This window comes from Eublepharis macularius, chromosome 4 (genome assembly GCF_028583425.1).
Source record: "Eublepharis macularius isolate TG4126 chromosome 4, MPM_Emac_v1.0, whole genome shotgun sequence".
Taxonomy (NCBI): Eukaryota; Metazoa; Chordata; class Lepidosauria; order Squamata; family Eublepharidae; genus Eublepharis; species Eublepharis macularius.
In genome coordinates this window covers 115,405,347-115,431,294 of record NC_072793.1, presented here as the reverse complement: position 1 = coordinate 115,431,294, position 25,948 = coordinate 115,405,347, and the positions used below count along the sequence as shown (strand labels likewise).

At 41.2% G+C, this 25,948-nt stretch overlaps 1 protein-coding gene across 1 annotated transcript in view; it reads right to left on the bottom strand.

Moving 5' to 3' along the window:
• The window catches only part of CACNA2D3 (calcium voltage-gated channel auxiliary subunit alpha2delta 3), a 1,057,886-nt gene that overhangs the window by 803,346 nt on the left and 228,592 nt on the right, over positions 1-25,948 (bottom strand). Inside the window, exon 3 of the mRNA XM_054976383.1 lies at positions 24,246-24,362. Coding sequence (XP_054832358.1) covers positions 24,246-24,362 — 117 coding nt within the window. The remainder of the gene's footprint in view (positions 1-24,245; positions 24,363-25,948) is intronic.

Here is a 25,948-nt window from a genome sequence, read left to right as displayed (position 1 = left end):
CTGTATTGCCGTGGTCTTGGCATTGTAGTTCCTGACGTTTCGCCAGCAGCTGTGGCTGGCATCTTCAGAGGTGTAGCACCAAAAGACAGAGATGTCTGAATGCCAAGACCACAGCAATACAGCCCGGAAAACCCACAACAACCATCGTTCTCCGGCCGTGAAAGCCTTCGACAATACTAGAGGGCGCTCCTTCCCGGCAACACACCTGCATGGAGTGTTCCTGCCAAAATGGGGTGTTGAGCGACCCTTCTTCCCTCAGTTCCTCCTATGCCACTGCAAGTTGTTAATAGTCTCACAGTGAGGTAGGAGGGAAGGAATGTTTGCCTGCACAAAAACCTAGACAAACAACAGTTACAGGTAAGTGCAAGACTGTTTTCGTCATCAGTCTCCAGTGCAGTCCCACATTGGGAGTATAGCAAGCTACTCACCAATGGAGGAGTGTGTGAGATGTTCAAGCCAAGATTGAGTGAAGAACGGCTGTTCCTGCTGAAGTGTCTCTCCTGGCATTGATGTCCATGGAGTAATGTCAGATGAACGTATCAGCTGATGACCAAGAAGCAGTTTGTTAGATGTTACGTAAAGGTGTCCCGCGTACGAATGCCACTGAAGCGACTGTGCCCTGGTGGAGTGTGTTCTGACGGATATTGAACAAGGGACCTTAGCTGTGGTGTAGCATCGCCTAATGGCGGCCACAATCCAATGTGAGAGAGATTGATTGACTACTGGGAGACCTTTCCGGGGTTCTGCATAGCATACAAATAGTGTTTTGGATTTGCAGAAGGGTTTTGTTCTGTGAATATAATATAGGAGTGCCCTTCTCACATCTAGTTTGTGAAGTACTCGCTCTAGATCTGAGGATGGGGTGGGGAGAAACACTAGGAGGACTGTTTTCTGTTCTAAATGGAACTTGGAAACAACTTTTGGTAAGAACTCTAAACTGGGGTGCAGAATGACCTTTTTGTCGAAAAACTGAAGGAATGGGAGGTCTGAACGAAGAGCTCCTAACTCACCTACCCTCTTTAGAGAGGTCATCGCAACCAATACAGCTACCTTACAAGAGAGGAAGTTAAGGTCATGAGAGGCTAGGGGCTCAAAGGATGCCAGTATGAGTTGACCCAGTATTAAGACTAGTGAAGGACTATAACATTTAATTAAATGGAGAAGACGACTAGCACACAGAAGTAAAAACCCCTCTATGCCAGTCACTCTTCTGAGGCTCCAACAGGTGTGCAAGACCTTTTGTACTTTCTGGCTCATTAGCACAAAATTCAATATTGACGACCACATTGGTTCATACAATTGACCACCCTAATGACTTGGCAGCCTTACACTGGCAGATCAATTCTGGACATCATCACAATATGCATATTTCCCAATTAACATTGCTTATCATTTCAGAAATATTGTTTATAATTTCAAAGAACATCTCATTCTTCCCCTGTCACTTTCCCATCCATAAAGTTGCCAGTTGTTCCTGCCCCCTCGAAATGTATCCCTTGCCATGGGCGCCTTGACTGTCATGTATCCTGATACACTGTACTTCATAATCATTAAACAAACAATCTTCCCTTTGTATGTAGCCATATACTGCCATGCAAGTGATTTCTCTATTTTCTGAGATGGTTTGAAGCTACCCAAGTACTCCCTCTCTGACATCTGAATGTCATGGGAGAACTCCTCAAGACCTTGAGGAGGTCTGCTGATATCAGGAAATGAAGCAAGTTTGTTTCATTCAGCTGTGTTGTTTATAACCTGCCATTCTGGTTACCCCCTTTCCTTATATTCCAATAATAATTGTTTCTTCTCTGCCTTGCTTCAGATCAAAGTTCAGTGGGGATTCTCTTGCCTCTAAAAGCAACTTTCTTTGGTTCTTCTCAGAGCTGATTTCTCTGCTCAAACCTACGTCTACTTTAGCATGATTAGTTCAAAATTATTCTTTTACTATCCTAAAAGTATAATGATATATGTGTATTGTACTACTCTTTAGGCTAACCCAGTATGTATATGTGGGTAGTCTTCTATTAAACTACAGATTGCTGGCATTCAGGTACATTCATTATAGCTGGCATTACACAAGTGGCATAGCCTCCCTGCCTGATTAATTCACCTCAGTGCTTACTTCCTATCTTTCACAGTGAGAGTCACAGCACAGGCACATGAAAATATTCCAGTCCATTTCATTCACATCCCACAGTAGGAAAGTGTTATTTACCCCTTTCAGGAATTGCTTGGATGCCTGGTGTGCGTATACTGTTTTACCATCCATGGTTTCGTGGAAGGTGAAGATAGCTGCCAGGTAGACCGTGACTGAAGAGGCTGCTAAACCACCTGTCAACAGAGACAGTAAATAGTCGAATATGACTGCCAATGGACAGGAAAAGGGAAAGTTCAGTTAACTATCAATTTGGATAAATGAGCCCATTTATGCCTGTATGAGGATCTGATTGATTGTTTATGGGCATTCAGCATAATCTGAGTTACTTCTCTAGAGAAGGGAGCTGTGTTAGTAGTAGGAGAGAAGCAAGAGTCCATGGCAGAGTTGGTATACAGGCAGGCAGGGAAAGCAAAGCTGAGGTAAATTTTGATTGTAGAACAGATTACTTCACAAGCATTGGGCACAATAATCTTAAAGCTTAGTTTCAGAGGAACAGCATTCTAAGTTTTTCAACTATAATGAACAAGTTAAGTTGGTGAAGGTCCAGTATAGAACAGAGTCCTTCATCCTTCTTCTCTACCAGAAAGTATCTGGGGAAAAAGTCCCGTGGAGATTCCTCAGGTGGGATCTTCTGAATAGCCCCCTTTGCCAGGAGCTCTTCAATAACAGGGGAGAGAGCTTCCACTGGGCATATAGATGCATTGCAGGGTAACGACAACTGTGGTAACTTCGTGAAATGCAAACGATAACCATAATGCACAACCTGGAGGACCCAGGAATCAGTAGAGATTGATGCCCAGTACTCCATGAAAGGGGCCAGCCTGTCCCTAAACACGCAGGATTGCTGGGCAGTTAGTCAGAAAAGGGGGTTTTGTCCCTATTCCAGCTTTGGGGGAACTTGGTTGAGGCTGTCTGGGCCTGGATTTGCTGGATCTTTTCGTACTTCCACAATGGTAGCTGGAATATGACTTTTGCTTATAGGATTGGTAGGGCTAGTACAAGTGCATCAAATGGTGCTGATAAGGTTGATGACCTTGGTAGCATTGCTTGAAAAGGTACTGTTGTTGCTGGTGCTAGGGGGCGATGACCCCTAGTGATCATGCCGTCTGTTGATTTTTCTTCATTTGCAGAAGAGATTTGTAAGTACATTCAGGGAGTAATGATGACCCTTCAAAGGGGAAGTCCTCAATTTTATTGTGTTTCTTTTGGGGAAGAGCCATAGAACACAGCCAGGAGTGGTGCCTAAGGATTATAGCTGAGGCCATTTCTCTAGTTGAGCAGTCTGCGGCATGTTTGCCCGCAGATATATGCTGTTTGGCAAGCCTCATTGCTTCCCCTGAAGGTCTCTAATGAGTGTCTTTCTTTCTGCTGGTAGGTCCTGAGTGTAATTGGATAAACGATCCCACAGGAGTAAGTTGTACAAATCCATGATGGCCTGGTAGTTCACAATCCAGAATTCTAGTGCTGCTGAGGAATATATCTTGCATCCAAGAGCATCTAGCTTGCATCCCTTTTTATCCACCGGAGATGAGTGTGAACCATAGCGGTGCCTAGACTGTACTTCCTCAGTGATGAGGGATGAAGGACGTGGATGCATGAACAGGAATGTGCAATCCTTTGTTGTTCACTGAAACAAGAGACCCAGAGCAAGGCAGCAGTTAATTTTTTTTTTTAACTAAGAGGAGACATGACATCAGCCCCACTCACTCCCCCACTGTGAGGCAGATTTTCCCTCCAAAACAGTCACGATTGCTTGCTATGGCTGGGCAGCCTCTGGTAGCATGTCTCTGGGTATAATTTAAAGATCTTTTTGCCCCACACTTTAAAAAATATTTATGGTTTATATCCCTGCCCAAATATTTGGTATGGGAGAAGCAAGAGTCCATGTCAGAGTTGGTATACAGGCAGGCAGGGAAAGTAAAGCTGAAGTAAATTTTGATTGTAGAATATATTACTTCACAAGCATTGGGCACAATCATCTTAAAGCTTAGTTTCAGTAGTTACAGATCTTAAAAGTGAGTGGTTGGTAGTTTCAGATTTAGGTTACTTTAACAAGGTTTCTTCATAAGTTTCACTTTACAGGTGTTCTAGCTACAGGTGTTCTAACTTCAATACAGCACTCTTTTTCCTTTACATCAGACTGAGGGTCCTCCACAGAGCCAAAAACCCCTTTTTAGACACTGGGCAGGAATTATTCCTCTCCAAAAGATATAACCCTGATCACTCAGCTTAAGGAGAGTCTTCCTTCACTACCCACCACTTCCTCTGCCAACAACACATCCCTAGTTCTAACTTGTCTGTATAAATCAGTGCTGGCTTTCACACTTGGGTACTTTAACTAAAAGTATGCCAGAAACCTAAAGCTGTTCCAGTTAGGACAAACTTTCCCTTTTTACTCACACAGAGGATTGTAAGACTTATCCTCCTTTTCAGACTACAAACTTCAACTCCTTTCCACAATTCTGTCAGCACCAAATGTTACCTTCTCACTGGTCAGTCACAGAGAGGAGGAGACAGAGAGAGCAGCCTGTCAATTATTTTCCCTTCAGGCATTTTTAATCTTCTCTCTTCTGCTCTCTGGGTGCTGTACTTAGTAAACCTTTAATTTAAAAGCCCATTCCATCACAGGGGGTTATTTATCTATTTAACTAAAACACACCACCTGAACTTAATTCCTACACAAGCCTCTTAAGGAAAAAACTCTGTTGACCCCCTACAAGCTAAACATTTATTTGTGCTTTTTGCTAACAATTCATAGACCTAGCCTACATTTTTTTTAAAAAAACTTTGAAAAGTCCACCTAGTTGTCTGAATAACCCACAAGAGCACCCCAAAAGTCCACTAATGGCAAAACCAATAATAACAATAACAACAACTGCAGAACAACACACCTCTAACTGATGGAAAGCACCCTCCCCCCCCCAAAAAAAAACAGAACAGGAACTCCCAACAACAAATAGCAAGCAGTGGCATAACTCTCTCACTTGCCTTTAAACTGCCATGCAATTGAATTAATAACAAGAGAAAAAGAGGGCCCCGTCAGAAGAACAGTCTAAAAATAAATGAACAGCCATTGTAATGAACAATTTAGCTAAAGCCAAAGCACCCACACACACATACAATAGCAAACACAATGATTTACAGATATAATGTAAGAAAAACCTTCTCTCTTCCCCCACCTTACCCTATCCCTCCCAAACACCAGGCCAACCCTTTCCCCACAGAAGACAGGAAAAAAACAGTGGGTCTACAACTCTCAAACCAGGTAGAAGTCCTCAGGTCATCCTCCACTCCAGGCAGGCAGCAGTCCAAGAGATCCAGACAGGCCAAGTAGTGAATACAAGGAAGAGAGCAACCGTAGGCTAACCCAGAAAGCCAAGTTGTTGCACACTTCTAACACTGGGTTCAACTACCCTCACATTGACTGGATAAACATGTGCTCTTGTCATACTTTAGAAATGTAATTCCTAGGCATCATAAATGACTGTGTACTGGAACAACTGGTCACAGAGTCAACCAGAGAAGAAGCAAACTTGGGCTTGGTTCTAAGCAGGGCTTAAGATTTGGTGAGAGATGTAGATGTTGTTGCATCATGGAAGAGTGATCACGGTGCTATTAAATTCAGCATCCTTGTCAACCTATCTTTCACAAATCTGTCTAACTCTCTTTTAAAGCCACCTATGCTCGTGATGATCACTGTGATCACTGAAAGTGAAACCCCCAGTGTAACTACTTACTGTGTAAAGAAGCATTTATTTTTTGTCCATCCTGAACCTATTGTCCATGAACTTCATTGGGTGCCTCCAAGTTTCAGAACAGCAAGAAAAATCTCCTGTTTGTATGTCCATTCTAAACCTTTTCTATAAAACAAACATTGCACTGGCACAATATGGCAGTTCTTTTCTTCCATTTTTTTTGTTAGCGTGATATTTCACCCAGCTGTATGTACTGCTGCAGAATTACAGGCAGTGACATTGTTCCATAATGTAGTCTTTGTGCTTCAATGATTGCTGTAATCTAGCCCACATAATAAAAAACAGAACCATTTTGACACACCAATTTATGGAACAAGTTTGGAACTGTTTACCTCTTCCACTCAGCACAGGCTTTGATTGCAGTTTACAGAATCTGCCCATCCCAGAACAGACTTGCACAGCAGTGACATAAACGACCATACAAGATATGCTGCACTCATTTAATAAGTATGGAGATAGGGGTTTAATCTTGAAGAATATATTTCAATGCCAGCATTAAAAATGCTTGTTGTTTTTAGCAAAGCTGAAAAGCAAGTAAACAGACAGTAACATAGTGCTATAAAATGTGTATTATTTAGCTGTCTTCTGTATTTGGGGCAAGTTACATGTACTGAAAAAGTTGTTTAAAATCATTGGCTGCTTTATTGCACTCAGCAGGATGCCATGTTAAATAAGCCAGTTCATTTAACTGATTCATAGGACACAGACAAGATTTTCAATATTAAGAGATCAGGATCCAAATACCTAAAATGAACAAATGAGGATTTTAGACTTGTGTCCATTGTTATAAATAAATTAGTAGGAAGCATAGTTTCTGCCGAACAAGCCATTTTTATCTTCTTCCAATGTGATTATTTATAAGAAATATATGGAAGACAAGGCAAGAAGGGAGCTCTGACTCTCAAAAGCTTACACTTTGGAAATCTTGTTGGTCTCTAAGGTGCCACTGAACTCAAATCCTAATATAGAAGACAAAAACACAGTTTATTTCAGAAACTAGCTGAGGCTAAAGTGGTCTGTTTTATGCAATTTTCGTGCAATCCTATAGAGAGTTACACCATTGTAAAGCTCATTGATCTTAGAAGGGTATAATTCTCCATAGGAGAGTTTGTCAACTACAATTTCCTCTACATTAATGAATATTTGAAGACAAAAATCTTTGTGACAAGCAATCTGTTCCCAACTATAGACAAGCCTTAAATCTTTTGCAGAGCAATCCTAAGCAGAGTTACAGAGTCTAAGCCCATTGGTTGCACAGACAGTCTTTCTCAGCTTTTTAATGCTATATAAAGAAAACACACCTTCCTTGTCCCAACATATTTCAGCCCAACATATTTCAAACAATCTTATATTATAGTATTGCACGATTAAAGCTGTAGAATGGCCATCCTATGCCACATCCACTACCCTACTATTTTTATAATACATAGTACTGCAAAATCATATTTTCTACTTCCCACCAGTGGCAGAACAGAAAATATAGGCATGGATACCACGAAAAACTGCTGTGAGTGGAACCTTTCCACAATACTTCCCCTTTCCTGAACTACTCCTGGGGGGAAGAGCATTTCAGGAGGCATTTTTGGCTGTTGAAGAAGGAAAACCACTCCCTCCTTGTGCATGTAGAACTTCTAGGTTGGGAGCCTTAGGGAACAATTATATGTACACTTACTTGGAACCAAGATCCATTGCTTACAGTGGGATATATACCACAGTGCCATGGAGTGTATCCCATACTGCCAGCAACTATTGCCAGACAACATTCTAGGAATCGGAACTGAGTGATGGAGTGATGGCCAGCACTCTTCAAATTTATGAGACAGAAGTTGATTCCAGTTCCTTCTAACTGATTTGAATGACATGTTGATTTGCCCTTTCTTCAAAGCAGATGCATTCAGAATTATCCTGTAAGATTATTTCCATTGCTAGCATAGGACAATGGAGAAATGTGTGAAAACTTTCTTCTTGCTAGCCCTACAAATCCTATTTTGGCTTTAATGGATACTGCATAGAGAGAGCTGTTAAACCTTATTCATTATTCTTTTCTTGTGCTTAATAACCCTTAATAGACTTTAATTAACTTGCACCAAGTAATCCATATGCAAGCCTACTCCAATGACACATCATTATCATACAAAAAGCAACTTCTCTGGGGAGGGGTGACAGATGCAAGCCTCTGATAACAAAGACAGTAATCTCTCTTATCTGTGTTTTGCAGATATATTAGAACAAGTTCCATTGATTCCACAGAATATGCAGCTGAGGCATACAGCTTTAATGGAAAAGCTATGTAACCATATTATTCCTATAGGACAAAGTGATATACCACATTATAATGACATTGTAAATTTATGAATTTTCTTAGAAATTTGCACTTGAGCTCCCAAGTTTGCACTGGGGTGTTGTTTCCTTTTGGTAAACACACTGTTGTGCAAAATGGTGGTGGGGGAGACCTGAAGACATTGAAACAATAGACAGACTAATATTTTGTGGCAAATCTATCATGGCCCAAATCCCATTTCATGTAATGCATGATTCACAATGCAATTCTAGGAACGTATAGTCAGAAGTTAATCCCACTTATTTCAATGGACCTGTTCCCTAGTAAGCATGTTTAAGATTGCAACTGTAATTCTGTAAGTGAGTACAAGATTGAAGCAGAGCACTTGAGACACTCTTCTGACTAGCAGCCACTGGCAATGAGCAAAGCTTCCACTACTCAGGATGTAGCCTGGTCTTTTTGAGGGGAGTGGTTTAAACCTTCCCCAACAGTCAAAATGTAAAGAAAAAAAGATCTCACGGTATGGGGAAGGAAGAGGTGATGCCGGTGAAAGGGAGCCAGCGGGGATAGGATTTGACATGAACCTGGCTGCCATTTTTAGGTTGCTTCCAGGTGGAAGGGTGCAGGGTAGAGACTGGGGAAGGCAGGGTTTGAGGAGGGGAGGGAACTAAATAAGTATAATGGGACTCCACCATCCAAAGCAGCCATTTTTTTCTATGGGAACTGTAGCCTGGGGATCAGTTGTAAATCCAGGAGTTCTACAGGCCACACCTGGAGGTTAGCAACTCTAGAAGGTGAGAACCACACATATATACATATACATATACATATACATATACATATACATATACATATACATATACATATACATATACATATACATATACATATACATGCAATTTAAAATATTATAAATGCAGAGAATTATGTTAAATAACTAATCTTATAAATAAATTGCTTGGATTTTCCTTCCTGTGCCTGCCTGTAAGCATAGATAAGCATACATAAACACAAAATGGAGCAGTTTGAAGTATTTTCTACTTGTTTTTGCTGTACTACAGATGAAAACCTTCATAATCTTTTTATATACCATTTGGTAATTTCTCAACTCTCTGCCTCTTCTCTGTAGCTTTGTAGATTTGAACAGGCAGAAGAAATTCAAACATCTTTTATGAACAGTGGCCAGGATTATTTTAAAAGATGAGACATTAAAAGGAATGAAAGCCTGACTCTGGCTTTGGAATTTTATGGAGTTCTATTAATCAAGCAACTTTTATATTAGCATTAATAGGAATTGCATGTATCTGTCAAAGGGAATTCTACACCAGGAAGAAGCAATTGGGATTATGTGGCATCTAAACCTTGCTCAACTATGAGAGGGAGGGGCATAATACAAAACCCTTTGATCATTAGGTAATAAAAAACTAAATGCAGGCTGCCCACTACACTTTCCAAATTAGACCTTTTACCAGAGTGGCATTTTCTTAGGACATGCACATTTTTGTGTCTTCCAAACTTCCAAATCTAAACTATACTATAGATGGAGAGGTGCTTTGCTACTATATTTTCTTTTGCTGTCTCTCTTGCACTGTTTTTCTTCTAAAGGACTTCTATACAGGGTTGCCAGGCAGTACCTGCCAAGCAAAAAACAAAAAACAAAGATAATCTCCCTTAGTACTAACTGCCCAAACTAACAATGGAGAACCACACCTAAGGAACTAAGAAAATCAAAAAAGCTTATAAGATATTTTTTTTATAAATATATTTTTGAATTTTAAGGTGCCCAAGTCCAAAGTGCTAATAAACATGAATAAATATATAAATACAGAAATTTCTTTACGTATAAGCTTCATACAAAATCTCAATACAAAACACGGTTTGCAAGGATGACATTTAAATATCTAAGAGGCAATTGTCTTAGTCCCTTAGGTGTGGTTCTCCACTGTTAGTCCAGGCAGTACCTGCCAGGCAGTACCTGGCAACCAGCGGGAGGATTGTGGGGGGCAGCATAGGAGGATCAAGGTTTTTTTAAAAATTCATCCTTGTATACTTACTGAAAGTTCTTGCTGGAAGTGACACTGGGAAAAAGCTATGGTAAATCACTGGAATCAATGGGAAAGCTATGGTAAAACTATAGAATTTCCAGCGATTCCTAGAGTTACCCCTTGTTACTCTGTGGCCAGAGTCTGTATGAATTATGAGCAGAGTTTGTCTGAATTATGAGCAAGGTCAGAGCTTGTATGAATTATGAGCAAGGGTTTCCAGTGTTATAATGTCTCCACAGTTTTGCAGCACCGGGCTGTTATTGAGGCCTCCAAGGTTAGAGACAGAGACAGACATTCCAGCTAATTAGGCTTATCTGACTCAGCAGCAGTTCTCATGGAAAGATAGTACATATTCATGGCTAGGACTTATTTGGGGGAGATGGTGGCAGTACTACCTATGTTGTATTCAGGGGAGTTTCATTAGGACCATGATTCTACTGGCTCCCCAGAACCATCAAACCTTTTGTTTTCTCTACATGCTTCTGGTAAGAACTCCTGGTAAGTTCATGGCTGCATTAAAAAAAAAATCTCCCACCATCACTTCAAGATACGGTGGGCAATAGGACCTGGGGGAAAGAGATTCTCTGCTCCCACCAGGGGCTTGGCAGTCCTACTTCCATAGCTTAAGTGCTCTAAGCTAGACATATTTCTAATTTATGCAGCATCGCTCCCCTCCACACAGACAATTTTCACCAAGGAAGTGCTAATTTGTCAAGTTTGGGGGTCCACACTAGCAGGTCAAGAGTAGAAATCTGCTTCATCTGAACAACACACAAAGCCTTAGCCAAGCATCCATCTTTAAATCAAACTTGAAGATAACCCACCTTCCTCAGGAGCACACCTAGTATTACTGCTCACTCAGCCACTAGGTGGCAACTAGACATGAGCACGGACAGCATTACGAATGGAAAAAACCCACAAACAGCATGTTCATCCGTTTGCGAACCAGTCATTCATGAGGCTCTATTCTAAATGAACAAGTGGTTGTTGCAAGCCTCGTTCGTTGCCTTCATCAGCCGTTCGTCAAGCCAGGCAGTCTGGCGCCTTTCAATCAATTCCCCTGGCAACAGAGGCAGGGACTGAACTCTGTCTGAACTCCTTCTGGCTTTCCTTCTGGCTTTAACGCCTCAAAGTAGCTTCCACCAGAGAGTCCCGTTTTTGCCACTGTGAAGAGAAATTGACAACAAAGGGATCATGCCTTTCCCAGGGTGCAATCTCTCTGAAACTTGGGGGGTCTTTGGAGGACACTGAAGACAACAAAGGGATCATGCCTTTCCTGGGGTGCAATCTCTCTGAAACTTGGGGGGTCTTTGGAGGACACTGAAGACTATGTCCCCTGAAAATTTGGTGAGTATTGGACATTGGGAAGGTCAGTTTGTGGGGTGTTTAAAGGGCCCTTCCTTGCACATGGCAGGAAAGGGCCCTTTAAGCTATCAGCTGGCAGGCAGCACGGGGGGATCCCCCCTGCCACCTGCCAATTGATAGTTTAAAGGGATCTTTAAAGGGCCACGAACAATGAACATGTTTGTCAACAGTGTCATGTTCATTACTGTTCATTGTTCATTGTTCGTGGATGGCAACGAACAACGAACAGCTTGTTTGGGTTTTTTTCCCATTCATGCCCACGTCTAGTGGCAACTAACAGGAACGTATATTACATCATTCATCCAAGTAACTCCCATTACTCCATTTTTTCTCTCAAAAGCTAAGCATGTAGCAGTAGTGCAAAACCCTGGCAATAAGGAGACCTAATACTCCATTTCCTCACATTTGTTATTAACCCCCTCCCTCCAAAACCTTGCAACTAATGGCCTGAGCCAATGCACAATAATGCAGTAACACTGTAAGGGAACAACTAAACTTTGATCCAGCATTCAGAACCTACCCCAGCACTTGGACTCTACCATTCTGCTGTAGCAACAATGAACACTCCCATAAAAGCCCCTACATGGCCCATGCTAGAGCCTTACTCTGGCAGAAAAAGAAGTGGAGCTTAAGGTAGCTGGCCTCTGAGTGGCAAATTTACCATCTCCAGCTTAGGAAATTCTTTCTGAGGAGGATCCTCAGAAACAGGGTAGCTAACTCCAGATTGGGAAATTCAAAGAGATCTCTCGGTGGAGAGATTTGGAAAGGGGAGGGACCACAACAAGATATAATGCAATAGAATCAATAATTCAAAGCAGACATTTTCTCCAGGGAACTCATCTCCAGAGATGAATTGTAATTTCAGGAGGTCTCAAGGCCCTACCTCGAGTTTGGCAACCCTACCTAGTGGGGATCTGCAGAACAAGGGGAGAAGATGCGTTAATCAGTGCAACCTTATATATGAATACTGGCACCTTTTTTGCAAAAAAAAAAAAAGCGCTACCTAGGATAAATCTGCTGAAAATTGGTTCTGAAACTCATGGATTTCATCATAAATGCAGATATACCTGCTTTCAAAGATAGATTAGAAAGTATTCAGAAGCCCGAGCAGTTCAGGTAGAACATCCAAGTAAATATTAAGGCATTCTTAGGTTTTGAGATCACACATACATCTCTCTATGATTGGTCAAAGTGTGAATAAAGAAAATCACAAAGAAAATCATACTACAAGGAAGCAGCAAAACAAGTCACTGAAATACTGAATAAAAATATGGCTGAAACCCTTTCATTTGTTGCTGGTAATTAATACAATTATAGCCAGTTTTTTTATTATGTCTTTATTCTGTCAGTTCAACCTATTTATAGCGAGATTTGGTTGATTCACCATAATTTCATTCCTCCCACAGCCCATTTTGCATGCCTTTGCTCAGAAAAATGTATAAATTTCTTTTGCATTTTCATATCTCAGTGTCTGAAGGCTGAAAAGGGGTCTAAAAGATAAATTACACACAGTTGTGTGGTTCTGAAGAATCACAGACAATGGCAAGAATAAAAGATTCTCAGGCTTGCGTAAGCTGCTTGAAATTTCTATATGCCAAGTCACTGTCCATAACTAGCATGAATATTTTTTCACCCTGCTACAAACCTATACTTTTGGATATTGATAGTGAGTGCACTACAGCTTAATTCTAGGTGGGCCAGGAACTGTAGACTACTGGCTGTGAAGGAAGATAGTATTCTTGAAAAATTCTAAAGGCTCCACTTATAGAGTAAACACAACACGTAGTAACTAATCCATTTTTTTCTTTAAAAGGTACATTAATAGGATTCTTTCTTTACAGCTACTGCATTTCTTTTGCTTTGATATATCATTCCCTTTCACACACACAAAAAGTTTGTGTGTGAAAGAGCAAGAACTTGAATGATTACAGAATTTTCATCTCAAGGGTGATGTTATTTACACTCTAGCCTTGACAAAGTGACAAGAAATTCTTCTCAACAGAATATAAGGACCAGTATAAAATACAGAATATATGGAAAAGGCAATTATAACTGACATTTAGGCACAGGAGTGATTTTTTCTTAACCAGCACAATCCTAAAATGTAGTAACTTAGAACTCTTTATGTTAAATTTATACAATTTCAATTATGGAACATAACTAGATAAAGGGAAGGGTTTGTAGTGTGCAGTTAAAAGAAAATCTAATGGAGTGTGAATAGTTTTTTTAAAAAAACAGGGTAAACATTAAAAACATAAGAGCTCTGGTAGAGTCATCTCTTTCCACTTTTGATGCAGGAACATCACTATAATTTCATGGCCAACAATAGAGTCCAAATCCCCATTCAGTCATGAAATCACTGGATGACCTTGAGCCAGTCAGTTCCCCTCAGCCTATCATACTTCATCAAGTTATTTTGAGGATAAAATGTGGGAAGGACCATGTAGGCCTCCCTAGGTCCTTGGGCACCTTGAAGGAAGTGCACAGAGTAAATGAATTAGAGATTGATGAAGGGCTTCCTTTATGCATTGTTTCAGGCAAATAGCCTTGATGGCCTACAGTAGAACAGTAGGAGTTGAGTCCAGTGGCACTTAGAGACCAAAAAGATTTACAGGATATAAACTTCCAAGAGCCAACACTCCCTTCTTCAGAGTCCTAGTATCTGAAGAGGTGACTTTGACTATCAGTAGCTTTTACCCTGAAAATCTTGTCAACGGATAAGATTCATAGGACACTCATCTCTTGCAGGAGGCCCCAAAGCACCTGTAGTCAGGAGATGCAGTGGATAATCCCAAACCATATCTGGTCCCCCAAGTACCACTTAAATCTCCCATTAACAGCTGTTAGCCCAGAGAGGAGCCCAGTACAGGAAATAGCCTGTGATAGAAGGTACTGGTAGAATGCAAATATTTGCTTAATTTCAGAAAGATAGCTGTATCAAATGTGGTGCTCAGTGAGAGAGAGAGAGATTTTGAAAAGAAGGAAAAATCATGTATTGTCGAAGGCTTTCACGGCCGGAGAACGATGGTTGTTGTGGGTTTTCCGGGCTGTATTGCCGTGGTCTTGGCATTGTAGTTCCTGACGTTTCGCCAGCAGCTGTGGTTGGCATCTTCAGAGGTGTAGCACCAAAAGACAGAGATCTCTCAGGAAAAATCATGTTTGGAGATCATACACTGACTAAATACAAGCAAAGATTAGAAAGTCACAATGAAGCTGACTACCCTACACATTGGCAAAGACATCAGATTGCCTGCTAAAAGGTCACTGAGTGATGAGGGAATGCAAGATTTAAAGGGGCACTTTATCCTAGGGAGGAGGACCAAGACTGGGGTATATGTTTATGGAAAGTGGCATATAAAGGATCTTAATAACAACAATAATAACAACTCAGCTTCTCTGACCTTGTTTAGAGCAAGTCGTGTCAGAGTGGTCCAAGATCCTGTAACTCACATCAAACCAAATGCATTTGTTAATTGCTACCTAACTGACCAACCATTGCCATCTTTGGGATCTCATATGGAAAGGCCATTCCCACAAGAACTTCACACCTTATTTCACAGGTCCCCCCTGAGACCAGGACTGGGCAGTTTACAGACAATTAATATGGGACAAGGAATTCGGAGTATATGCCACAGCATCACATTATGACATGTATACTAGCTGTGATCTCTTAAAACAAATCAGTTATCCTTGAGCCACACTATTGTTTTCACAATGAGGGTGGTTAAAGACAAAAGTAACCAATGAAGTGTTGAACTGGAAGGCTGGAAGTGTATTATTTTCTCATTTTATAAACAAAGGTCATAAACTATTTTTATCCTTCACAAAAATCCTGCTTCCAGTGCCTCTGAACGCTTCCACTGCTTCACATCATCCACCACTTTTCAACTTCCCTTTTCAATTTTTTATATGGTACTTTTGTTATCAAAAGTACCATATATTGGACTGACATTTTAATTTCAAAGAACTGGTTGAACCTGAGAATTGCTCTAATACTTTGTAACTGGAGTAAGGCAGAATTTAAGGGGCAGACCAATACATATTTCACATACATGCATGGGAGCAGCACACAGATATTATACTTAACAAATATAAACAATATCATTCTAAGAACAGCACTGAGTTGTTTGGATGACTGTAGTAAAAAAACACCTGGGAGGAAAAATATTTCTTTTCTATTGCCAGTGTATATAAAATGCAAATACTGATATGCTGGTCTTTGGGAAAAAAGTGTCTCTACATATGGAATTTCATGATAAAAGGCTTTAATGTCCCTGTTTACCGATGCGTGAATGTGCTGAAATTGAATTACTGTATAACAGCAATTACTTTCCACAGTACATCTATAATGGGAATCCATTCTGCAGTGAACACCAGGTAGCCGGAAGAAGGGGCAAAAAAACACCCCCTTAATAAAAAGAAAAAATCTTCTCAACATTTTTCGGTATGGCAAGGAATTAAAGTAACAGGGGGGAAAACATACTGTACGCATGCCAGAAAGTGTTTTCATTCTAGCATTATCATTGTAGATAAAGCAACTGGCTTTAAAAGCATTTTATATTAGATGAGAGTAAACTTGCTAAAAAAACACTGCATGTTTCAAAAAACAGGTTACTGAATATTTTTAACAAGGATACTGGCTATACTTCATTTGGAAGGACCTTTACCAACCCTCTTCAGCCTCTCCTGTTTCTTTTATGTCGCTTTTTACAAGTAACATAATAAAGCAAAATGGCCATTTCTCTTCCTGCCAGGTAGGTCATTGTGGCAGATTGAATGTTCTCTTCATTTGTGAAGAACAAACTCTTTAATGGACTAGACAATATGTGCCTGAACATCTCTAGATAATAACAAGCACTGTTTTCATTTCAGGTTACTGTAATGAATTTTAGGTTACTGTAATGAATAAATTCATTTTAGGTTACTGTAATGGTTGTCGCAAACTGTAATTAAGGAATTTGTTTTGCCGTATGGAGTGACAAAATGGTACATACAACTATATAACATTGTGAAAAATGCTGATGCAAGAGGCTGCATTCAGAAAAAAATGGAAGCATACAGTTACACTAATTTCTTAGGTAAACAAATAGGTTTCCAGCAAGTAACAGGTTCTAAAATTAAAGGACAGCTAATCAGTTAAAAATAAATATTGGAACACTGAAGGTGGAGGCATTTGCTCCTAAAGATGAAAAAATGAACAGTTGTTTTCAAAAACTAGGAAATAGGAAAAATTACGTTGCTCACATAGCTTCTATAGTGGATAGAACCCAAGCTTGAGTTCCATCCCATGCTGCTGCTTCTCCTGCTACTGGATCTCAACAACTGGAGGAGGGGGAGTCTCATCAGCAGGCCCCTGTCCAGTTTTATCCAGCTAATCAGTGTCCAGCTTCCCAGCTTCCATGATTTTATAATTTGATCTGGTTTAACCAGTATATGAATAACTGAATTGCACATCCCTAAACGCCACTTCCCCAACTAGAACCCTAGCAAGTTTCCTTGCAGACCTGCAGAGTGAAGAAGGGTGCAGATCTGAGTAGACAAAAATTTATGAGGGGAAAAAATCCTATTCGGTCCTCAAAGGTACCCAGCTCTAGCCCACTCTACCAGTTAGTGGAAGGGAGGGTTGTTGCTGTGTTCCAGGAGTAAAGCCTGGAGGCAATGTTACAGCCCTTTATATAGCCTCCTCTAGCTGTCTCCCCACTAGATCAATTGATCAGGCTGTACAACTCATACCCGCATCTTCTATACTTGACAGGAATCTGAACTGAAGCAAGTGAAGGCATTTCAGCTCAGTTCTCATTATGTGCTTCACATACAAGGAGTGAGCACCAGTCCTGCTTGCTTTCCAGGCCTTCTTACTTGCTCATTGCATCCTTTGTCTGTATATATCCTAGACCCTGATCTCTTGTGAAGTCACGAAGAGAATATGAAAGAATGCTTATTTCCTAGCTGCCCTGTATGTACCATGCCTCTTCCTTCCTTGATTCATGTGCTATTCATTTAGAGGTTTCACTAGTGATGCCCAGGGGTGAAACCGGGGTAGGGGGGCAGAAGGGTACTTATCTCTCCATGCCCACCTGTTACACTAGAAAATGACATCATTTTCCAACATGACATAAAACCTACGGGTGATGCCAGGAAACAATTCACTAAAAATCGCTACAAATCAAGCCAAAAAATGGCATCATTTTCCAGTGCAATGAGGAAACACGCACATGCTTCGTGCATGTGCCTCACACCAGGTACCTTCCCCTCCACTGGCCAGTGAGCAGAGGTGGGAGGGCAGAGACTGGGGTAAGGGATCCCCCACACCAAAGGGAGGATGGCAACTCTAGGTTTCACAAGCACAAAATTTATGCAGTACAAGATGCTTCAAAATAGAATATTCATATCGTCTTTCTTTTCTAATGATGCTGTTAATAGAAGTGATTCTCCAACAGCTAATTATGTGCAAATAATCATCTGTGTTAATGTGACATTCTTCATTGAGACTTCTGCTGTAACAGAGTAGTTGTCCTGATTACTGACTCACAGACTGCAGGCAGGGGAAGCTCCCTAGTTGTGAGAGCAAGACGAATCACGGTCCCAAGGTTCAGGCACAGGTTAGACGACAATCACAGCTCCTAGTCCAAAGGGGGTATTCCAGAGTCAAGTCCACAATAACAGGCCAAGGTCAGAGACAAGGGAATCAGTTCCAAACATAACATCAAGTTCAACAGTAAGCAGACACGTTGCTTCCACACAGCCACTCCCTTCTCTGCTGCTTTTAAGCCTCATGCTGCCCAGCCACCCATGCTGAATTATGCACCTGCCAGCTGTCTCAGTCCTGCTCCTGCAAACACTCATCATCACTGTTCATGCTGGGTCAATGCTGAGCTGCTAGTTTGGCACTGTACCTTCTGGCTTAGAGGGCTCTCCTTGCCTTCCTCTGACGGCATTCTCGAGATTCTGGTGATGAGGGTGGAAAGCTGGCTCGTGCCTGGCTCCCTGTTGCCAGCCCAGGGCTGGGAAACTCAGGGACTGATGTGCTGGGACCTGGCTGGAAGTCTATGTCTGATCCTTCAGAGACTGCCTCCTCCTGCAGTGCCTCTGCCACTGGCTGTGGATCTGGGTCAGGTTCACCAGCTGCCTCTTTCTCAGAAGAGTCCTCTGCATCTCTTTCCTCTGCTGGGCTGGGCTGGTCCACAACACCAGTACAATATTATTTCAGTTTGAAAAATAGCCTAGTTGTTTGACTTCAGTTTGGTTCTGGATGAATTCCCTTGTTTCAATTTTGGTTCTGGTGGGCTTTGTTGTTGGATCAGCTTGTGATGGGACTTGCATTGGGAAATGCCTTAGGGCCAGGGATTGCCCCTTTGCTTAAGGTTTCCTTGCCTGAAAAGCCTTGGAAATGTTTCCCCCATAAAAAACAATGGAAAATGGCTGGGGACATCTTGTTCAGGGGCCAGTAGAATTGGACCTCAGAGTTCAATCTTTCTGAGACCTGGGAAATCTTTAATGAACAGGAGGGATTAGACTCCCTGCAAATTTGGTGGAATTTTCTTGAAAAATGCCCCTCAGGAGAGTCTTCCCCCTAGGGAATAATGGCTCAATAAATTCATGATTATCTAATTTTATCAACCCGGATTAAAGAATATAAACCAGATATTAGGGATACTGAATTTTTATCGTATTCATGATATTCAGATCCAGATCAAATTGATATGGTGTACACCCCTAGTGATATTCGGTAGAAATCCTTAATCTCAGCTGTCATTATAGTGCAGGAAAAGAAGTTACTCTGAAAGCAATGATTGGCAACTACCCTGAAGCATCAATTCAAAAGGCTGCTACGGCTGCAAGTTCTGGAATAGGAACATCCCTTGGAGCTGTCATAATACTTGACCTAATGACTGAAGAGATGAGATCAGGTACGCTGCCCTCAAGCACCTGTTAGAGCTTGGTAAGGAGAAGCATATCCATGAACAGATAGAAATCTGTTCATAGGTTTGGAGCCATAGTAGACTCAGGCACATGATCATGGATGCTTATATAAAGGATGCCTTCTCTGTGTCCCACTTAGTTATCACCCATACTGCATTAGAGCTGTTTCATTAATTCTGCACGTTGCACATCCTTTGGATTTAATATGTTAATATGTGACATGTTTTTCACATCCAAAGAACTTGTATAAGCGCTCTTTGTTCCATGTCCGTCTGCACCTGCTGTTTGCCAAGGAGGGAGATCAGGTAGCCACGGTACACTGTGCCAGTGTATATTATGTTTGCTAGCTGAACACTGGCAACCAGTGGGAGCCTTTGCAGGGAGCAATGACAGCTGATGATGTGCAATGCTGTGACATCACTTTGTACCTGGAAGTGATGTCATGACACTACAGATATGTCTTTTGCCATAGGGATGTGTGAATTTCTAGAGGATTGTGATGTAATTTCTGGTACAACCCAGAAATGATGTCACAACACCACATGTGACCATGAAATGCTGCTCCCCACCCCCACTTCCTACTGGAACAAAGCGGTCCAGTGGGACCTGAAACCCAGGCATGGGAACTTGCCTACCACCCCTGGGAAGATGGCAAGCCTGCTGTGTACCAAAGAGTAAGTCTTTTCTTCCCTCCTTTTTTCAGCACAGCCAGACATTCTTCATGATGCACAACCAATTACTTGTAGAGATTAAATGCTCACTAGTTTCTGCCTTTTTCACTACACAGAGAGCTACATGGTATAGTAAGCAGAGTTCATATCACCCCATCACCTCAAAACTCATGCCAGTCACAATCTCCCAGACTAATCTATTTTATAGGGGGGTTAAAGACCATATACACTGTCTGGAACTTCTAAGAAGACAAGATGCAAAATAAATAGGCAGCACTTTGCTTGCCAGGATTATGTTTGTTTGTTTGTTTCTTTCTTTCTTTGTTTATTGCCTGCCTTTCTCACTGACACTCAAGTAGGATTACAGGAATTTACTGGTACTCCCTTGTACCAGTAAGGCAATGTTACTGAAATATTCCCTTCTTGTTCCAATATTTCAGAAACCTCGAGGGAGTAGTAAAAAGAAAAAGGGAAATGGCAACATGCCCATAGCCTGTGGGGAAGAAAGTGTAACAAGAAACTTGCATAGGAAGAAGAAATCTGTGCTGCTATAATGAAGAGCAAGGTGTGAACACTGAAGAGAAATGTAAGAGGTAAAAAAACAAAAACAAAGAAGCTGGGTAAGAATTTCATATGTTTTCAACACCTATATGAAGCTGCTCGGGAAAATCATCCAGAGATTAAGGCTGGATTTTCGCCAATTTATTTGTTTGTTTGTTTGTTTGTTTGTTTAATTTATAGTCTACCTTTCTTACTGAGACTCAAGGCGGATTATGTAGTGTGAGATTAGTACAATCAGTATCAAGGAGACAGACCAACTGGAGAGCCAGTTTGGTGTAGTAGATAAGAGCACGGGACTCTAATCTGGGGTTTGATTTCCCACTCCTCCACTTGAAGCTAGCTGGGTAACCTTGGGCTAGTCACAGTTCTCTGGAGCTCTCTCAGCTTCACCCACCTCACAGGGTGTTTTGTTGTGGAGATAATGACATACTTTGTAAACCGCTCTGAGTGGGTGTTAAGTCATCCTGAAGGGTGGTATATCAATCTAATGTTGTTGTTATTTCCATAAACAATGCCATAGGATAAATAAATACAAGTTTACAAATACATAGCATTAGCAAGGATCCAATACAGAGTTGAATAAATGTTGAAATCAGTTCTAGGACTGACATTAGATAACATGAAGCACAGGTACATAGCAGTACATATTTAAAGCAACAGATAATATGTAAGGTAATTTAGTGGTGAAGTCTATGGGCCCTAACTCATTCGCGAAGCATCTGAGAACCTCTCCCTATAATACAGCCTTCCTATCTAAGTAAAAAGTCTCTTTGAATAATTCAATTTTTCATTGTTTGTGGAAAGCCAGGAGACTGGGGGCTCTCCTGACCTCATCAGGTAGGCCATTCCACAGGGTAGGGGACACTACAGAGAAAGCCTGTGTACAGGCTGCTGTTGATTTCACCCATGTACAGGTGCAGGCACCTGCAGGAGACCTTGTTCAGATGAGGAAAGGTGCCATGGAGGAACATAGGGAGAGAGGTGGCACAGTAGGTATGCCAGGTCAAGGCCATGAAGAGTTGTATGTAATAACCAATACCTTGAACCGAGCACAGTAACTGCTTTAAAGATGATACTCAGCTCTATCTTGCACTTCCAATGAATCCCAAGAGAAGCTGTGGATGGATTTTTTGGATGGATGATGGCTAACAAATTGAATTTTAATCCCAAAAGAAGAGGTGCTACTAGATGGAGGAACTATTGGCCTGGGAACTGTTTATCCTTTTCTGAATGGTGCTGCGTTCCGCCTAAAGAAGCAGGTTCATAGTTTGGGAGTACTGCTGGACCTAAGCCTCTTGCTGGAAAAGCAGGTGGCAGTAGTGGCCAGAAGTATATTCAACAGCTTTGGCTAGAGAAACAGTTACAGCCTTTCCTGAGTGATACATACCCTGGTTACATATAAATTAGACTACTGCAATGAACTATACATGGGGCTACCCTTAAAGAGTGTCTGGAAGCTACATTTGGTGAAGAATGATGTTGGGGGTTGGACTAGATGGTCTGTATGGCCCCTTCAAACTCTATGATTCTATGTGACCAGAATTCTGGCTGGAGTAGTTTGTAAGGACCATATCACTCCAGTCTAGTTCTGCCTATACTGGATCCTAAATTGCTGCTGGGCCCAATTCAACATGCACATATTGAACTTTAAAGCCCTCTACGTCTTGGGGCCAGCATACCTTAAAGACCACCTACTCCCATATGAACTTGCCCAACCATTGCCATCATCTTTGCAGGCCCTGTTTCAGGTTCCCCCCTCATCTGAAGCTTGATGGATTACAACTCAGAAACAGGCTTCTTGATTGTGGCACCAAAATTATGGAATTTCTCTCCTTAGGCAGATTCATCAACCCCCTTCTATCGTTGTCTTTCATCAGCAGGTGAAGACTTTTCAGTTTTGTCTGGTACTCTCTCACTAATTCTTATTGTTTTACATTTATTTGTTTTTAATGTTTTTTACGTTTTTATTGTTTGGAGCCTTCAATAGGCTGGTCGAGAAGCGCTTCATTTTTACCCATAAATCTGCAACTAATTATATTCTACCTGTTATCCATCAAATGGATAGGTAGAATTATTACACAAAAGAAAATATTTTTATTTCTCAAGCAGTAGCATGTTGTCCAGCAGCCAAAATATTTTGAAATACCTTACACATTTATTAGACAGTTCATATTACATGAGTGACTGTGCTGTAATTGAAAGAGAGCACACAATGCTGATCTCCTTCCTCCACACTCTGGCAAAACAGACGGCTGCTCATTGATAGTAGCTGGCAAGTTCTTGCTGCCTCCGCTAAAGTACTTTGTGATACGGTCGAGTGGCTGAGACCCATTAGCCTTTCCTCATATGTGACTGACAATGTTGATCACCAACTTAGTGCACGGCACTACATCAGCAAAACAGTTGCTGATGGTTGCTGCAGGAATTGAAGAAAACAGGACCTGATTCATGTGTAAGCAGCATTCCATTCAGTTCCAGACACAGGACAGCCCATTCTATTCCAAGGGTGCACTACCTCCAGGGTCGGCAGCAGCAACAACGTATCTGGCTTGACCAATGTGACCTTCTTTCTTAAAATGTTATTAAACCATGCAAGCAGATACACTACAATGGTTCCTGTGTTATTCTTGTCAGATAGGATTCAGCCCTGAGTTTCAGCATTTTGTACTGCCCATCAAGTACCCTACAGCAAGTGAGTTAGGATACAGACGAGTTTGCATTGCATTAAGGAGAGCAAACAATAGTTATCTCGGATGACTGAATCTGGGTCTATCATACAATCTGTACAATATTCCTCTTAAAGAGGAGCAGAACAAAAGGCATTATAGGAGAGTGAAACTGAGGAAATCCACTCAATGTAGGTGATAACTACTTCTCAATACTTATTCACAGCAAATTGTCTCAGCAAGCATCCTCTCAGACAGTTGTTTGGGGCTTATCTGTATGTGACATAAACTACATTATGGCAAACGTAATGTTTAATACAGTCATTTAATGCTTTGCTTCCACATATTTCCATATATTCCACATATATGCCGCAGCATATAAATGGTGCAAATATTCAGTGTGCACTTTGCAGTACATGTATTCCTGATAATGTTGAAATATGTACCATATACAGGATTTATTTACAGAGTACAGTACATTGTATAGCCTGGGTGTACTGTAGGAGTGTTCAGTGCACAGTTTGCAATTAAGGCATCATTTCCAAGTGAAGCACATCATTAAAGAATTTGGAATGCACAAGCACGATATCAAAAGTCAAGTATTTTTACTATGGCTAGGACAAAACAAATATTTATTAGGTTGTTTTTAGATCCTCTTTTTCAAAAAGCCATATTCAATACTCACCTAATTCTTTAGAAGTCCTTCTGCAAATCTAGTTTCGTATCATCATACTGAGTGATAAGAGGGTTAGGATCATAAGCAGGTGGTACAGTGTATTGGTACAACTGCACAAAATATAAAAGAAAAATATCTACTACCTACCCTAACAGCTTCAGCCTTTTTATGAAACATCTCCTCCATATTCTTTGCTAGTTTCTTCACAAGTTGAAGGCCATCAATTTCTTCTACAGTAACATCTTTCTCATATTCTTTGTATTTCTGTAAGAGGAAAAAATGCTAAGTGAAATCACAGAGTCACTAGCAGTTCATAGCTAGTTACACATTGTAATATATAAACTTATCTGATGCTGGACCCACCTGGAAACCAATGACCACCCTCACCCCTTCAGCTGAATGGGAAAACCATGGAATAACAAGCCGTGGGATTACACATGTGCACAAACCTCTGTATGGATCCCCCTGCCACCTGAGAGTCAGCATACCCAGACAGCCCCCAACTGGGTTTGTCCCTTCAATATATCACCCCCTCCCCAATCTCTTAACATGATCCCCAAGTATGAGGAAACTGGGATCGCAGGCCATGTTTCCTCCAAAAAAGACCCAAGCCCAATGACAAAATCGCCCCTACCCAAAGTTGTGACAGAGATAGGATATCCTAAAGCATAAAACCCATTACTACCAAAGATATTACAGATCCCAAAAAGTAACCATTATGCAGAAAATTTTCAAACCCATGAGCCATTATAAATACCCAACAAACCCTAGAAACAAGGGTGGGATGGGTAGGAAGCCAGTTCAGCAGCAGAGTGGGAGAGCAGCCAGATCTGTAAGGCAGACCAGAGGAAAGACTTTGCCCTCAGGGTCCACTGGCTGGGACCCATTCCACAAACTGACCAGCCTGCTGCTGATTGGCAATTTTGAATCTGGGGCTGCACCCATAGACCCGCAGAGACAAAAGGGAGCTACCAGGCCCCAGGATGATGGCGGCTGCCATGCACTGCACCTTCTCACCCAGTGAACTACAGATAAGGGCCCGAGTAAGTCCTGAGCTGGTTGCTTTTCATTCTTTGATTTGACTTCATCCAGACATTTATATTGTCTGGAAAAGGAGCCATGCTTTTCACAAGAGTTGTGTGTTCAAGGAAAACATCAGTTGAAATACTAATACTAATATACTGAAATAACTGATGACCTGAAACACATTGCAGGTGAACTGATTTAATTTACAGCCGAAAGTTTTCCTGAGACACCGAGTCAAGTTTTTGTGTGGTTTTGTTTATTTGTTCATTTTAAAGAAGTTAAAATCTAAAATGACTGTATTTTAGGAATCATAGAATCATAAAGTTGAAAGGGACCTTACAGACCATATAGTCTAACCCCATGCCCAATACACGAACAGCCTAAAGCACCCCGACAAAGTATTTGTTCAGCTGCTCCTTAAAGACTGCCAAACAGGGGGAACCCACCACATCCCTAGGCAGCTGATTCAACTGTGAATTACTCTTAACATGAAGAAGTTTTTCCTAATGTCCAGCCGGTATCTTCCCTCCTGTCGTTTAAACCCATTGTTTTGAGTCCTATCCTCTGTTACCAGAGGATATTTAGCTTTCCATCCACCAAGATTTTATTCACACACATGGGTACTCAAAAGTGTATCCCTCATCCAATATGCATGCTTCATATTTTTGTTACCCAAGCAGAGAACCTGACACTTATCCATTTTAAATTGCATCTTATTCAAATCTGCAAACTTTCCCAGTGTTTCAGATGAATTTTGTTGAATTTTGTTGAATTCTATCTCTATTTTCAATGGTGTTTGCTACTCCTCCCACTTTGTTGTCATG